Source organism: Oncorhynchus nerka, linkage group LG3 (genome assembly GCF_034236695.1).
Source record: "Oncorhynchus nerka isolate Pitt River linkage group LG3, Oner_Uvic_2.0, whole genome shotgun sequence".
Classification (NCBI taxonomy): Eukaryota; Metazoa; Chordata; class Actinopteri; order Salmoniformes; family Salmonidae; genus Oncorhynchus; species Oncorhynchus nerka.
This window is the reverse complement of record NC_088398.1, coordinates 69,041,380-69,057,316: the sequence shown is the minus strand read 5'-3', so window position 1 is coordinate 69,057,316 and position 15,937 is coordinate 69,041,380. Positions and strand designations below refer to the sequence as shown.

Here is a 15,937-nt window from a genome sequence, read left to right as displayed (position 1 = left end):
GGAACATGCACTGTGCATTATCAGGGGACATGGGCTACGCTGACACGCTTGATCCTTTCTCAATCAATAGATGATGTGAGACACATTGTGACTGACGATTCTCGTACCGGACCATTTTTTTCATGTTCTACTATGGAAAAGGTTTTGGTACAGTGCAACACTAACACACAATATGGTTCCAAAGGCAGGCTCTCACCAGTGGGTGGTTCTAAGGCCTGTTTGATTGACAGCTCCCTCAGGTCTTCTTGAACGGCGACTGCCTGGGCGTCTGACACGTAGAGGAGGAGGAGGGCGGGGGGAGGCTGCCCCATCTCTCCCTTGACCTCACACCCCAGCCCTCTCTCCTGTAGCTCCTCCCTGTCCCAGATGCTGTACTTCCACAGCTGACAGCGCTCCACAGTCACCATCACATCTACCTGGCCTGAGGGGAAAGGCGACAGAGGGGAGAGAGGGGTCAACAATCTAGGCCACCACCCCACACCACCGCCTGCCCTGGGTCACAGACAGGGCACAGATGGGCTAGCGACCGCACACGGTCAAGTTCAGGTTGGACCAAGTAATAATTGAAAACGATTAATGATTCAAGTTTAAATAGAGGACCAGGACTGTATGGTCAATGGTGTGGTGAGAACACAAGCAATGTCCAGGGGTGCTGGTTACCTTTAATTGGTATGATGATTCTGTGGTTTGTGATCTGCAAAGGACGAAAGAAAGGGCCCCATGTCACATAACCACTGCATTGTATGCCTATTCTAGAATGTACTGCACACATTCTCCAGTTGGAGCAGTGTGCAGAACCTTACCATGATGTTTCCGCTGGACTCCCCTCTGACCCCCCCACAGTGCAGGGCAGAGAAGGGTAGGACCATACCCTCAGAGTCCTCAGTGCTGGGGAAACTGGACACCCCAAACCCTGTCACCACCACAGGCATCACCTGGAACACACACACACACAGATGAGTAACACACACATTGATGAGCAACACACACACATATTGATGAATGACACACACAAACACACGTGTGCATGCATGCAAGCACACAACAAATATGCTTTCTGATAACGAGGACACTTTAGAATCCGGATAAGCAATGAGGCATAGAAGGGGTTCGTGTGAGACTTAGTTAATCAACAGATAGGTTTAAATGATGTGTGTTCACTTGTATGTAGTGCAGCAGAAAGCGTTTGGCTTGTCCTCCTATGTTTTGGCTGACTGCAGTACGTGGGAGCTACAGTATCCCCACTCTGGCCTATAAAGCCTGACAGGCAGCAGATGGTGGTTCTGCCTCCTAGGGCCGGTCTAATCATGAAACACTGTCCCTTTTCCCCCCACCTGCCTCTACCCAGATCCCTCTGTGAGCAGCCCTTTGTGACATCCCATCCCTCTGTGCTTTTCTTTGTGATATCATCCAGGCCAGGTCAAGCCCTTTGTGATATCATCCAGGCCAGGTCAAGCCCTTTGTGATGTCACAGAATCTGCCCAGTTCCCAACCCTTTGTGATGTCATCCATTGTGAGCTCCCCCTGTTCTGCCCTTTGTGACGTCATCCATTGTGAGCTCACCCTGTTCTGCCCTTTGTGATGTCATCCATTGTGAGCTCCCCCTGTTCTGCCCTTTGTGACGTCATCCATTGTGAGCTCACCCTGTTCTGCCCTTTATGACGTCATCCATTGTGAGCTCACCCTGTTCTGCCCTTTGTGATGTCATCCATTGTGAGCTCCCCCTGTTCTGCCCTTTGTGATGTCATCCATTGTGAGCTCCCCCTGTTCTGCCCTTTGTGATGTCATCCATTGTGAGCTCCCCCTGTTCTGCCCTTTGTGATGTCATCCATTGTGAGCTCACCCTGTTATTGCCCTTTGTGACGTCATCCATTGTGAGCTCCCCCTGTTCTGCCCTTTGTGACATCATCCATTGTGAGCTCACCCTGTTATTGCCCTTTGTGACGTCATCCATTGTGAGCTCACCTGTTCTTGCCCTTTGTGATGTCATCCATACATGCAGTAAAGAGATCAATGGAACGCAGACCGTGGGGGAAAGAACGTCATTGGTGCACAAAGTGGATATTTGTCAAATATTTATGTGTTCTAACAGGTGCTTACTAAAATCTGATTTGGATATATTTGGCTGTTTGCTGCATAATATTTTGGATTTTTTTTTTTCGGGGTTAGAAAAATGTCTGCTATATCGTAACTCCTGTTCATATAAGCTGGTAGCATAGCTAGCCATATAGAAATTGGTGGTGGTACTTGAAGATGTTTTTAAGTGTAATGCAGTTGATTGGTGATGATAACAGAACATGTATTGGGGTTTACCTCCATACAAGCATTATACACAGATTTTTACCCCAAAATAGTGTGAAATGCACATATAAGCAATAGCCTAAATGTAGCCTAGGTTCATGTTGATGGGGGCAATGAGGACATTCTTAATCTTTCCCCCACGCTCACGTTGCAAAATAAATGTACACATACATGTTATTCAATCATTGCACCCACACTGCCTGCGAGCGTCTGCGTATCCTGGCGCTAAAATAGAATGCACCTTAAAGTTGGTTGTAGTAGGGGTATGCCACTCAGGTGTACGGGGGGACACCTGAGTGGCATTGCCATGGATTTTCCATTGTTTCAGTAGAATTCGATTGATCTCTTTGCTGAATTACATTTCGAGATCCCCCTATTCTGTCCTTTATGATGTCATGTGTAGAAGTTGTTTTTGCCCACCTGAAAGTCCGTCTCTTCCACCACGTTGTCTTCCTGAGCATGGTTTCTCTGGGACTCACACTCACTAGTCTGTGGCCAAAGGACTGAACTGTGGGACGGGGTGACTACCTCCTCATCACTGGAGAGAACGACTAGAACACACACATTAAACACGTTGCAGTGGAATACTGTATATATCAGCCTAATTATAATCTCGCTCACACGATGACCGTAGTGTAATGCACTGTGAAGGAAAGATGCAGGCAGCAGTAATCCTGCTATGTTGGGGGGGGAGTAACCATAGCAATGCTAGTGTTGTAAGGCACAGCTTGTGCTATTTCAGACACATACAGACATGTACTGTAAACAAACAAATGAAAACATTAAAAAGGCAATACTGGCAGAGTCACAGAAACGCACTCAACACACACTGGGCATACTGAAACAGACAGTCACAAGCACAGACCCAGCGGTCCGTGTTACAGACAGACAGTATGTGTGCTTGTGTGTGAGGGGGCTGACATGCTGACCACATCGCTCGCGTCGCGGGCTCGAGCTTTGCAAAATAAATGTACACATACATGTTATTCAATCACTGCAACCACACTGCTCGCAAGCGTCTGCGCAGCCTGGCGCTAAAATAGAACTTGGTTCTATTTGTGACGCGCTGCAGGTCTCGCCTCTCCCATCTCCTCATTGGTTTTTAGGAGCATATACCCACGTGGGTGATTGAAAGATAAACTGATGTCCACACTCCAGTTCAGTTGGTGGTGGTAACGCACCTTAAAGTTATAAGGTCCCAAGAAGAAGAAGACTGAAGGAGGAGAGATTGTTTCTAGTAAGCTCGATTTACCATTTTATCTGTGGATTAGTTGTCGGAGTAGAGGACCTTGTGCATTTCAGGTAAAATAAAAACCTAATGTTTATATTCCACAACAAATTTGCTAGAAACAGCAAGCTAGCTGGATAAATTGCCATAAATGTTTAATGCTTTTCGACCTGTCGCCAAATGAATATAGTTGGTTCAGAGTTACATGCTGACCAGACAACTTGCATGTTGATATTGTCCACCCACACCAGACACCATCAGGACACGCAGGTTTAAAGAATCTGAACCAACTATATTCATTTGGGGACAGGTCGATAAGCATTAAACATTTATGGCAATTTATCTAACCTTCTTCTTTGGACTATATGGAGGTCGGCAACCAACTTTAAGGTGCGTTCTATTTTAGCGCCAGGCTACGCAGACGCTCGCGAGCAGTGTGGTTGCAATGATTGAATAACTTGTATGTGTACATTTATTTTGCAACGTGAGCGGCATGGTCAGCATGTTAGGGTCAGTGCCCGTAGGCAGAGAAATAGACTATATTATGATGAGGCTATTCCAGGAGGAGGGAAGGGTGGGGATCTGTGTGTGTGTTTGTTTCATTGAGAGAGTCAGGAGAAACACACACACACACACACACACACACAAAGCTAGACACACCAGGAGTGCAGATATGCAGTGTACAATATGATAGCCTATACGTAACTCTATACTCACTGGGTTCAACAGGACTGAGTTTGGGCGTCCTATCCTGGCTGGAGGACAGGGTTCCTCTCCTCTCCTTAACCCCTCCACAGCTGGGGTTAGAGGAGCTGGCAACCTCCCTGTCTTCCCCCACAGTGACTACCATCGGGGTCCCGTCAAAGTTTGAGGGGTCCACCTCTACTTCTATGGATGCTACATTAGTGTCTATGCCCCCCGTCCCCCCCAGACACAGCTGTTTGGGGGGCAGTCCTCCCCCGCCTCTGGCCTCCCTGGAGAGGTGCAGCACGCTCCCTCTGGAGCTCCTGGAGGCATCTGTGGTCAAGCCCTCTGCCACTCCATCATTCATCCCTCCATCCTTCACCTGTCCATTCCTGTAGAGCCCAGACTCCCTTCTCCAACTCCCCCTCTAGAAACAAAGAGAGATAGGGTGTTAATTTAGCCCCAGGGCAGGTTGTCTAATGGTTTGGTTAGCAGCTTGCAGGTTCTTGGCTTCAGCCTTAAAGTCAGTCAACTTTAATGTCAGTATTTAAGTAACTTCTACCCGAAGACTACCTCAACATGTGTGGATTCGCTTGAACCTGAATCTGCATTCCTAGTCCTGGTGGATTGTGGGTAAGGCTTTTCCTGGTGCATGTCCCCCTCAGTAAAGGTCACCTCCTCCAGGAGTTCCCGTGAACTGCGCCTCCCTGACACACTACTGTCTGCAGAGGAGAGAGACGATGAAACAATAAACGTGTTACTACTCTCCAGAAAGTAGTGCAGCAGATATGGGAAAACAAATGACCGTAACATAGAATTAAATCAACTTTGCCTGTGTGTGTTAGCAAGAGATGAAAAGCACATTCAGCAGGTCTTTGTTTTACAGCTCTATAAAAGTAAAAGAGTTTGTTACTTTACAGCAGGATTGATGCCAGGAATAGAGGGGGAGATAGGGAACGCAGTAGCAGGGGGAGTGTGTGTGTGTGTGATGGCGGACTCACTGCATCTCTCGTCTTTGATGTTTTCCTCTCCTATTAAAAGTTCATTCACCTCCTCGTCTTCCTCTGACCACCCTCTGTGGTGTGACCTAAACAAGAGAGAAAGAAAAAGTCATAGAAAAACAATTATTTCACTGCATGCTGACCTTGTGCTGTGTTTGAACTCATCCTAAAAAGGAAGACATGTTCCCTACACTTAACAGACTCCACTGTAATCATCTACAGAAATGCATCTGCATACAGCATCCCCTCTCCAACAGACAAGCTGAATTCAGCAACATTTAACCAAGCATTACCTCCTCTCCTTGCGGGTCGGGGTCGAGGTGGGGTGGTCATGAGGTCTCTTTCTGTGTGCTATAAAATCTCTACAATCCTCCCTCCCCTCTCTGCCTCTCTGAGACACCCTCCTTTGCCCGCTCCCCATCGGTGACTCTCTCTTCCTCTCTCCAGTTCCTGTCATCTTGCCACGCATCTTCCTGTCTAGGTAGGCCTGCCCCTGTTCCGTCTTCAGGACGTCCGTGAGGACCAACTGGAGCTGAGTGCTGAAGGAAGGAACAGAACCAGTCAGAACCTTTAGATCCCTACGACCCATTTGTGTCATCGTGACCCCATCTGACAAGCATCTGTTATTAAAGGAACTTAAATGTAATATCTTGATGGCCATTCTGGGTCATCTCTTTTAAAGTTAACCAATAGGGAAATGACACGTGAGACTATAGGGGGGAGGGGCAGACAGATGGAATGGGGTTGATAGGACCAGGCAGTGTGTGTGTGTGATAAAGATAAGCACTGTCGCTACAGCTATAGCTCAACAGTATCAGTAGTGGGGGCACACTTTCAGGTACACTGCATTCGGAAAGCACTCAGACGCCTTGACCTTTTACACATTTTGTTACGTTACAACCTTATTCTAAAATGGATGAAATAAAACATGTAGCATCAATCTACACACAATACCCCATAACGACAAAGTGAAAAAAGGTTTTTAGAAATGATTGCAATGTTTAAAAAAATTAAAAGACCTTATTTACATACAGTACCAGTCAAAAGTTGACACACCTACTCATTCCAGGGTTTCTTTATTTTTACTATGTCCTACATTGTAGAATAATAGCGAAAATATCAACACTATGATATAACACATATGGAATCATGTAGTAACCAAAAAAGTGTTACACAAATCTAAATATATGTTATATTTGAGATTCTTCAAAGTAGCCACCCTTTGCCTTGATGACAGCTTTGCACACTCTTGGCATTCTCTCAACCAGCTTCATGTGTTAGGTTCTAATTTTCAGAGTAAATAACTCACGGACACTAGAGAAGCTTAACCAAGTTTAATTATTCCCAAAGGTTCGATACAGCTGGATTCAGACAAAACACATTTCACACAAGCACTGATATGTAACTCTTTCTCCTAGACTGAGTATCATCCCAGCCTAGGAGAAAGGAAACCTGGCACCATCCCTATGGTGAATCATGGTGGTGGCAGCATCATGCTGTGGGGATGTTTTTCAACGGCAGGGACAGGGAGACTAGTGAGGATTGAGGGAAAGATGAACAGAGCAAAGTACAAAGAGATCCTTGATGAAAACCTGCTCCAGAGCACTCAGGACCCAAGACTGGGGGCAAAGGTTCACCTTCCAACAGGACAACGACCCTAAGCACACAGCCAAGACAACACATTAGTGGTTTTGGGACAAGTTTCTAAATGTCCTTGAGTGGCACAGGCAGAACCCGGACTTGAACCTGATCAAACATCTCTGGAGAGACCTGAAAATAGCTGTGCAGCGACGCTCCCCATCCAACCTGACAGAGCTTGAGAGGATCTGCAGAGAAGAAGGGGAGAAACTCCTCAAATACAGGTGTACCAAGCTTGTAGCATCAAACCCAAGAAGACTCGAGGCTGTAATCGCTGTCATAGGTGCTTCAACAAAGTACTGAGTAAAGGGTCTGAATACTTATGCAAATGTAATATTTCCATTTTTTACTTTTAATAAATTTTCAAAAGTTTCTAAAAACCTGTTTTTTCTTTGTCATTATGGGGTATTGTGTATACATGGGTGAGGGGAGGGGGACTATTTACTCAATTTTATAATAAGGCTGTAACATAACAAAATGTGGAAAAAGTCAAGGGGTTTGAACACTTTCTGAATGCACTGTACCTGAGAAAAGTGCTTAGGGAAAGAGCTCCATCTGGTGAATGTTCGGAAAACTGCACTCAATGACACAGTGGATTAATTCGTCCTTACCGTACAAATGGACCGAATAAATTCAGATAAAGACAAAGGCTGTCTCAAAGATATACTATGCAGAAATCGCTCCGCCATTTCCTGGTTGCTAAAATTCTAATTTCAGTTTGTGACAAAACAAGCAAGTATGGTGTAGAAAATCATTGTACCATCTAAACCGATGTGAAATATATTTTACATAACCAAAAATATTGTATTTTCAGCTGTTTGAAGCTGGTGTAAAAAAACGAAAGTAAGACGCAAAAACTAAACTTCAGAACAGGAAGCATAGAAATGGTGCACAAAGAACAAATCTACTGCTTCTTAGAGTTCATTTCAATGAGAATGACAGATCTATAACATATTTATATGTGAATTTGGTCAGGTCGCCCAAAAAGTGACATATTGCAGCTTTAATAACTGACCGTGTTATGGAGCAAGATCATCTATGAACCGTCAACAAGTCTAACCTAACCAGACTAATTAGGTTTGCTTCCTAACATAACTCCACCTGTGGCTCCATAAATACTGCTCCTCACCAGTTCATTGCCGCTTGGGCTAAAGCCGCTTGGCCGTGATCCAAAGAGATGGATCCATTCTGCTGACAAGACTTTTGGAGTTTGATTCCGTTTCCAGCAATCTGGGTCCAGTGAATCTGTTGGGAGAAATGGAGGTAGAGGTACTGACCCACTACCCAGATCACAATAATAAAACCTCAGGGAACAAGGTTAAATACGCAATCTGTCATTTAATTACTTTTCTATCATTTTAATATTTGAGTGTATGCGTGTGTTGTACACTTCGTAGGGAGGCCACAGGGGTAAAAAAAAAAAAAAAAGTTAGAAAAGAAAGAGAAAGGTGACATGTAGAGAATAACATTTACCTGTGACTCTTCATTCCCACATCTCAACTCTGAAGAAAGAAGGATCTTGGGAATTTTTAGTGGACTTCCCATCTTAAAAGCAGAATGGGGTACTGTTAAAATGCTCACTGTTGTTGATTATAGTAATTGCATAGTGGCTGAGAAAAAGACTAGGAATCCCAATGGACTAATATAGCCAGGCAGGCCAGACATACTTGAGAGTTATCCACCTTGTCAACGGCCAGTGAAATGGTGAGAGCTCTCTTATGGTCCATCATGACCAGGCTCTGGTGCTTTAGGGCTTGACCTCAGGCCACTCCTTCTCCAGGGCCTCCTGTGACCAATCCAGGCAGTGATGGTGACGCAGCCAACAAGCTCTGCAGCAGACACAAATGATATGTACAGTATACATTCACTTTCGTACCTGTCAGTTTACAAGCGCACAATCACACATACACTACATGATCAAAAGTATGTGGACACCTGCTAGCTGAACATCTCATTACAAAAGCATTAGCTTTTCAGCCTCCACTCTTCTAGGAAGACTTTCCACTAGACGTTGGAACAGCGCTGTGGGGACTTGCTTCCATTCAGCCACAAGAGCATTGGTGAGGTTGGGCGATTAGGTCTGGCTCGCAGACGGCGTTCCAATTCACCCCAAAGGTGTTCGATGGGGTTGAGGTCAGGGCTCCGTGCAGGCCAGTCAAGTTTTTCCACACCATTCTCGTCAAACCAATTCTGTATGGACCTCGCTTTGTGCACTGTCATGCTGAAACAGGAAAGGGCCTTCTCCAAACTGTTGCCACAAAGTTGGAAGCACAAAATCGTCTAGAATGTCATTGTATGCTGTAGCATTAATATTTCCCTTCACTGGAACTAAGGGGCCTAGCCCGAACCATGAAAAACAGCCCCAGACCATTATTCCTCCTCCACAAAACTAGCATTATGCATTGGGGCAGGTAGCGTTCTCCTGGCATCCGCCAAACCCAGATTTGTCTGTTGGACTGTCAAATGGTGAAGTCTGTAGCGTTTCCACTGCTACGGAGTCCAATGGCTACAAACTTTACACCACTTCAGCAGATGCTTGGCATTGCGCATGGTGATCTTAGGCTTGTGTGAGGCTGCTCGGCCATGGAAACCCATTTCATGAAGCTCCCGTCTAACAGTTATTGTGCTGACTTTGCTTCCTGAGGCAGTTTGGAACTCGGTAGGGAGTGTTGCAACCTAGGACAACTTACAGTTGACCGAGGCAGCTTTAGCAGGGCAGAAATTTGACAAACTGACTGGTTGGAAAGGTGGCATCCTACGACGTGCCACGTTGAAAGGCCATTCCATTGCCAAGGTTTGTCTATGGAGATTCCATAGCTGCATGCTCGATTTTATAGCCTGTCAGCAACCTGTGTGGCTGAAATAGCGGAATCCACTCATTTGAAGGGGTGTCCACATACTTTTGTAGATATAGTGTACATTGGTGACTGTAGCATCATTAGGTACATGCAAGAGCTATTATTTTATTCTGTACTTTGAACTTAATGCTTTTGCCAGGAAAAATAAAACCATTGTTTATAAGCTTGTAATAGCGACACATGAATGGCAGCATCTTGTCACGCGTGGTGCTGGTGCACATTTATTTTCTGAATTTGCATGCTGTGCTACTACCAATTTCTAGCTAGCCCTCCGGTGGCTAATCATTTGCATTTCACTGAAGTTAAATACTGCTCATTCAATGCTTCTCTTCGCGTGTTCCCTTTGACATTCTACAATATTACCCAGCTATGCACAGACACGCTATCTAATAAAACCTGGCAAAACCTGCCTGTTTTTTAGCCAGCAAGCTAGCTAATTTAGCTAGATCACTAGCAGACATCAACTTTTGTTCCCGATTCTCATACTTACTCAATAATACAGCGAGTTAGTGCAACATACACAAACGTGACCAAAGAGCGAGGATAAGGGTAATGTAAACAGCTACCATTACACTCCAAATCATCTCGCTGATTAACTGGAACGCCTATAAAATCCTAAATAGCTACACGTTGCGTTATTCGCACAGGTTGTAGATATTTTCACGTTTTTCCTGGACAGAAGAACATCCTGGTGTTTCCGGAAGTGGACGATCTAGCCGCTTTAGCGCCTATAGAGATAAATAATAATGGCATATTTTTGAAGGCACTTAAACCAAAGATTTTTATAACTAACCCAAGATAGACCACAGCCTGTCATTTCCAATGGGAGAAAATTAATTCAGAGTGGGCAGAATAAGCAAGGTGGGCAGAGCCAAGCACAAGCTAGCGAGAGCCTATTGGTGCGTTCTAGCATATATTTGCATATTTCCGTTGGGAAACGCCTACTCTGTGAAGTACGCATGTGCAATAACTCAATTTGCCCTTGCAGTCCATCCAAACAACGCAATCTTTAAAAAAAATGGCAAAGTGTAAAGTCTAAAAAACGTAGTCCACTCTGTTGGTAACATATTCTAGTTTTGGAAACAGAAAACTGTACTGAGATCAAATGATTAATCGATTACAAAATTAGCCGAATGTCGGCCAAAATCTATCTTGCCCCACTGCCAACCACTGTGCTTCCTCTCACCACCATATTTGGTAGTAAGTGGAAACGCCAACCAAATATCGGTCTCATTGTTCTATCTGTGCTTAAACTCCGCCATGGGGTCGTTGGAGAAAGCGCCGGTTCTGTGGAAAAATAGGCAGGACCACTCCTGTGGGAGCGGTATGGGGGATGATTAAGAGGATGAGTGGGGTCAGATGAGATTTGGATCTCCCTGGGCTGAAAAGTGGGGAGATTGCAGTGAGAGATAATGAGAAGGCAGAGATCTCAGCCCAGGCATTTGTGAAGGTGCACAGCTCAAATAATCTGACAGAAGAGGGGCAACGTGGGAAAGAGGACGTCAGAGGAGAACCATCTCTCTCCTGGATCAGAGAGAGATGGTGGAGGATGCATTGAATGCCCCTTTTACATTGGCTGACATGAAGAGAGCATTAGTTAAAGCTGGGGTAACATCTCCTGGGAAGGATGGGATGTGTTACATCATGATGGCTCATCTCAGTGACACTGCAATGTGGAAAGTATTGGGCCTTTACAATAAGGTGTGGCAGGGAGGGAAACTGCCTGGAAGTTAGAAGCAGGCGATAGTGGTGTCAATATGGAGACCTGGGAAGACCCTACTAGTTCTTAAAGCGATTGTCCGATAGCGTTGACATCTCATGTATGTGAACTATAGAGAGGATGATTATGGAAAGGCTGACTTACTTTCTAGAGAGTAGAAGAGTAGAGGACTAATGTCACCAGATCAAAGTGGGTTCAGGAAAGGCAGGGGAACGATAGATCCTGTACTGTGCCTTGAGTCAGTCATACGGAAGACACAGGCAAATAAGGTGGTGGTGGGAGCCGTTTTCTTTGATGTAGAGAAGGCTTATGATATGATGTGGAAGGAAAGCCTACATTTACATTTACATTTAAGTCATTTAGCAGACGCTCTTATCCAGAGCGACTTACAAATTGGTGCATTCACCTTATGACATCCAGTGGAACAGTAGTGCATCTAAATATTTTAAGGGGGGGGGGGGGGGGGTGAGAGGGATTACTTTATCCTATCCTAGGTATTCCTTAAAGAGGTGGGGTTTCAGGTGTCTCCGGAAGGTGGTTATCAAGCTGGATAACATGGGGGTTGTAGGAAGGGTTTTTAACTGGATAAAGGATTTTCTTTTTGGGCAATCAATAAAAGTGAGGGTGAGGATCTCTATGTCAGAAAGCTATGAGGTAGATAATGGTACCCTCCAGGGAAGTGTCATTAGTCCTTTTTTGTTCTCCATTATGATTTATGATGTATTCTCCCAGGTGAGACCTGATATTTGGAGATCATTGTTTGCGGATGATGGGATCTGTGGAAGAGAGGGAGAAATATTATCCATAGAGCTAGAAGAGTTCAAGAAGCGATTAGTGAAGTTGAGCAGTGGTCCCTCAGGTGGGGCTTCAAGTTTTCACTTGAGAAAACACAGACTGTGTTTTTTTCTAGAAGGAAGGTTGGGGAGGAAATATACTTGAAGTTGTATGGAAGGAATCTGGAGAGGGTGAGAGGGTTTAGGTTCCTGGGGTTCTGGTTTGGGCAGAGCAGAGCATATTCAAATGCAATGGTAAAAATGTAGATTTCCGCCTAAATAAACATAACCAAAAGTAACTACTATTCATGTGTAATTACATGATTCTGACATGAAAAAACATGGTATATTTGGAAAGAAGACATCTGGGAGATTGATGAGGAAATGATCAGAAGATAGATAGGAGTTACATAGTTCAGAATACACCAAATAACCGTTTTTTAAATTTTGAAGTCATCTTTCATTGACAAGCTATAAGTGAATTATTGATGACCAGAGCTGGAAACACATTAGATGGCGTCCACAACAAGTGAACAATATCAGAAAAGAAATGGGATTGATAGACCTAACAACTAGAAATGGGCAGATGTTTTAGTAAGTGGTGTCAGGTGTGGTCTTGGGACGTTTCCAAGTGTCCCTAAACCTCTCCAAAGTGGCATATGTCTGGAAATTAGATAATTCCAGTGCTATTACATATTTGTATGTAAATGCTATTTATTCAGTATAAAAACACTATTTCTACCATATCAACCTCACTCAAACATTGTGGTGGTGTTATGGGATATCCAGGGTACATTCAAGTGTCCTTTCAACCTCTCCAACGTGTCCGGATATGGTAATTCCACTGTTTTTGCACACTGGGTGTGCCTAAAAGTTATTTTTCACTATAAAACCTCAATTTCTACAATACAAATCTCTCTCAAACATCGAGGTGTCTCCAAAGTGCCTCAACATTTAGCCTAGGCATATCCAATGTATTGGTCCCACATACAAATGAACTTTTTATAAAAGCAACAGATATGAATAAAAATATATATAAAAGTGTCTTGTCAAACACAAACTTGGTTACACACGTATCCTTCAATAAAAATGTGCAAACATTTTTAAAAAGCTGAACTATTTACAAATGGCACTCGTGTTGGTTTTATATCACAGGTGTAGATGATTAGATTTAACTTTCACCATGGTGTGTGATAGTCTTTGAAACAGTCCCTCTCTGCCAGAAAACAAAAAGCAAACTGGCATTTCAGACAGAATATCTGGGGTTTCACTCTTTTTTACCCCTTTGTTTTGTGCAATGCTTTCAGTTCTTCCTTTTGTCTTTTGGTATATGTGTTGGATAGTGGCGCTCACCTTGAGTGGGGGGTCTTGTGATGGTTGTGAGGTTGCTTTGGGCCCCTAATTCAGCAATTCCCAACACCAGCTGCTCTCTGAAGGCCAACTGGGAGAGAGGGGTTTGACCTTTTGCTTTGGTCATCTGCTTGTGGAGAATGAAAGCATTTACTGTAGCAATGTCCACAAAGTGGTAAGAAAAAAGTATTATACCACTTCCTGGTCTTGTGGAGGACCTGGTAGTAGCCTATCAGAGCATCAGATAGGTTGACACCCTCCATGCTGGCATTGTAGTCCTTCACAGAAACAGGAATAGGGACATTCTTCCTCCCCCATGCCCCATTGGCACTTTTCACCCTCCTTGAGACATTGGTAGTTATTGAATGCCTTATGCTGTGTGGTGAGCATGGTTAATTCCCTAGTGTCTTTCCATTTCACAAAAAGCAACTTGTCAGTCCTGATCCAACGTATGGTCCCCTCTCTGCTGTCTTTGTCATGTTGTTTACCTTGGTCTTGGGGAAACTGATTATGTTAGGACGAATGGTGCCACAAGCCCCTATTTGTTTTCAAGAGGTCTATGAAAAGCATGGGACTAGTATAAAAATGTTCCACTGCCAAGTAAGGGGAAGTCCATCAGCTGCATGACAGTCATAACCAAGGCCCTTCCCAGTGGGTGTGATCGCCTTGCCTTCATAGATAAAGTTCTATATGTAGGCAGAGGCTGAATCGGCTAGCACAAAGAGCTTGTAGCCCCGTTTGGTCGGCTTATTTTCATATATTGCTTCATCTATAGATAGATTTTGAGCAGGAAGTAGGTTTTGCATGCCTCCACCATGTCATGATAAAGGGGCTTGACTCTTACAAGACGATCATACGCTGTAGCCCCCTTCTTCTCGTCACTGTATACCAGAAACTAGCTCCCTGGTATACAGAAAATACCCGAGCTCTGAAGCAAGCTTACAGAAAATTGGAACAGAAATGGCACCACACCAAACTGGAAGTCTTCCGACTAGCTTGGAAAGACAGTACCGTGCAGTATCGAAGAGCCCTCACTGCTGCTCGATCATCCTATTTTTCCAACTTAATTGAGGAAAATAAGAACAATCTGAAATTTATTTTTGATACTGTCACAAAGCTAACTAAAAAGCAGCATTCCCCAAATGAGGATGGCTTTCACTTCAGCAGTAATACATTCATGAACTTCTTTGAGGAAAAGATCATGATCATTAGAAAGCAAATTACGGACTCCTCTTTAAATCTGCGTATTCCTCCAAAGCTCAGTTGTCCTGAGTCTGCACAACTCTGCCAGGACCTAGGATCAAGAGAAACAGTCAAGTGTTTTAGTACTATATCTCTTGACACAATGATGAAAATAATCATGGCCTCTAAACCTTAAAGCTACATACTGGACTCTATTCCAACTAAACTACTGAAAGAGCTGCTTCCTGTGCTTGGCCCTCCTATGTTGAACATAATAAACGGCTCTCTATCCACCGGATGTGTACCAAACTCACTAAAAGTGGCAGTAATAAAGCCTCTCTTGAAAAAGCCAAACCTTGACCCAGAAAATATAAAAAACTATCGGCAAATATCAAATATTCCATTCCTCTCATAAAATTTGGAAAAAGCTGATGCGCAGCAACTCATTGCCTTCCTGAAGACAAACAATGTATACGAAATGCTTCAGTCTGGTTTTAGACCCCATCATAGCACTGAGACTGCACTTGTGAAGGTGGTAAATGATCTTTTAATGGCATCAGACCGAGGTGCTGCTTTTGATACCATCGATCACCACATTCTTTTGGAGAGATTTGAAAGCCAAATTGGTCTACACCGACAAGTTCTGGCCTGGTTTAGATCTTATCTGTCGGAAAGATATCCGTTTGTCTCTGTGAATGGTTTGTCCTCTGACAAATCAACTGTAAATGTTGGTGTTCCTCAAGGTTCCGTTTTAGGACAACTATTGTTTTCACTATATATTTTACCTCTTGAGGATCTCATTCGAAAACATAATCTTAACTTTCACTGCTATGCGGATGACACACAGCTGTACATTTCAATGAAACATGGTGAAGCCCCAAAATTGCCCTCGCTAGAAGCCGGTGTTTCAGACATAAGGAAGTGGATGGCTGCAAACTTTCTACTTTTAAACACGGACAAAACAGAGATGCTTGTTTTAGGTCCCAAGAAACAAAGAGATCTTCTGTTGAATCTGACAAATAATCTTGATGGTTGTACAGTCGTCTCAAATAAAACTGTGAAGGACCTCGGCGTTACTCTGGACCCTAATCTCTCTTTTGACGAACATATCAAGACTGTTTCAAGGACAGCTTTTTTCCATCTACGTAACATCGCAAAAGTCAGAAACTTTCTGTCCAAAAATGCTGCAGAAACATTAATCC

At 44.0% G+C, this 15,937-nt stretch overlaps 1 protein-coding gene across 4 annotated transcripts in view; it reads right to left on the bottom strand.

The window, feature by feature from the left end:
* The window catches only part of LOC115115958 (sentrin-specific protease 7-like), a 40,955-nt gene extending 30,430 nt beyond the window's left edge, over window positions 1-10,525 (bottom strand). The window contains exons 1-12 of one of the 4 annotated variants that reach the window (XM_065015063.1): window positions 10,201-10,525; window positions 8,520-8,681; window positions 8,326-8,397; window positions 7,982-8,097; window positions 5,508-5,753; window positions 5,215-5,300; window positions 4,787-4,935; window positions 4,247-4,640; window positions 2,722-2,852; window positions 804-935; window positions 661-694; window positions 197-421 (exon numbers count right to left, since the gene is read on the bottom strand). In XM_065015063.1, the coding sequence (XP_064871135.1) occupies window positions 197-421; window positions 661-694; window positions 804-935; window positions 2,722-2,852; window positions 4,247-4,640; window positions 4,787-4,935; window positions 5,215-5,300; window positions 5,508-5,753; window positions 7,982-8,097; window positions 8,326-8,397; window positions 8,520-8,582 (1,648 nt within the window). In that variant the 5' untranslated portion in view covers window positions 8,583-8,681; window positions 10,201-10,525. Of the gene's footprint in view, window positions 1-196; window positions 422-660; window positions 695-803; window positions 936-2,721; window positions 2,853-4,246; window positions 4,641-4,786; window positions 4,936-5,214; window positions 5,301-5,507; window positions 5,754-7,981; window positions 8,133-8,325; window positions 8,398-8,519; window positions 8,682-10,200 lie in introns of those variants that run through there. The other 3 variants (XM_065015055.1, XM_065015056.1, XM_065015057.1) reach the window with 3 other exon arrangements.
* Between the last annotated feature and the right edge of the window lie 5,412 nt (window positions 10,526-15,937).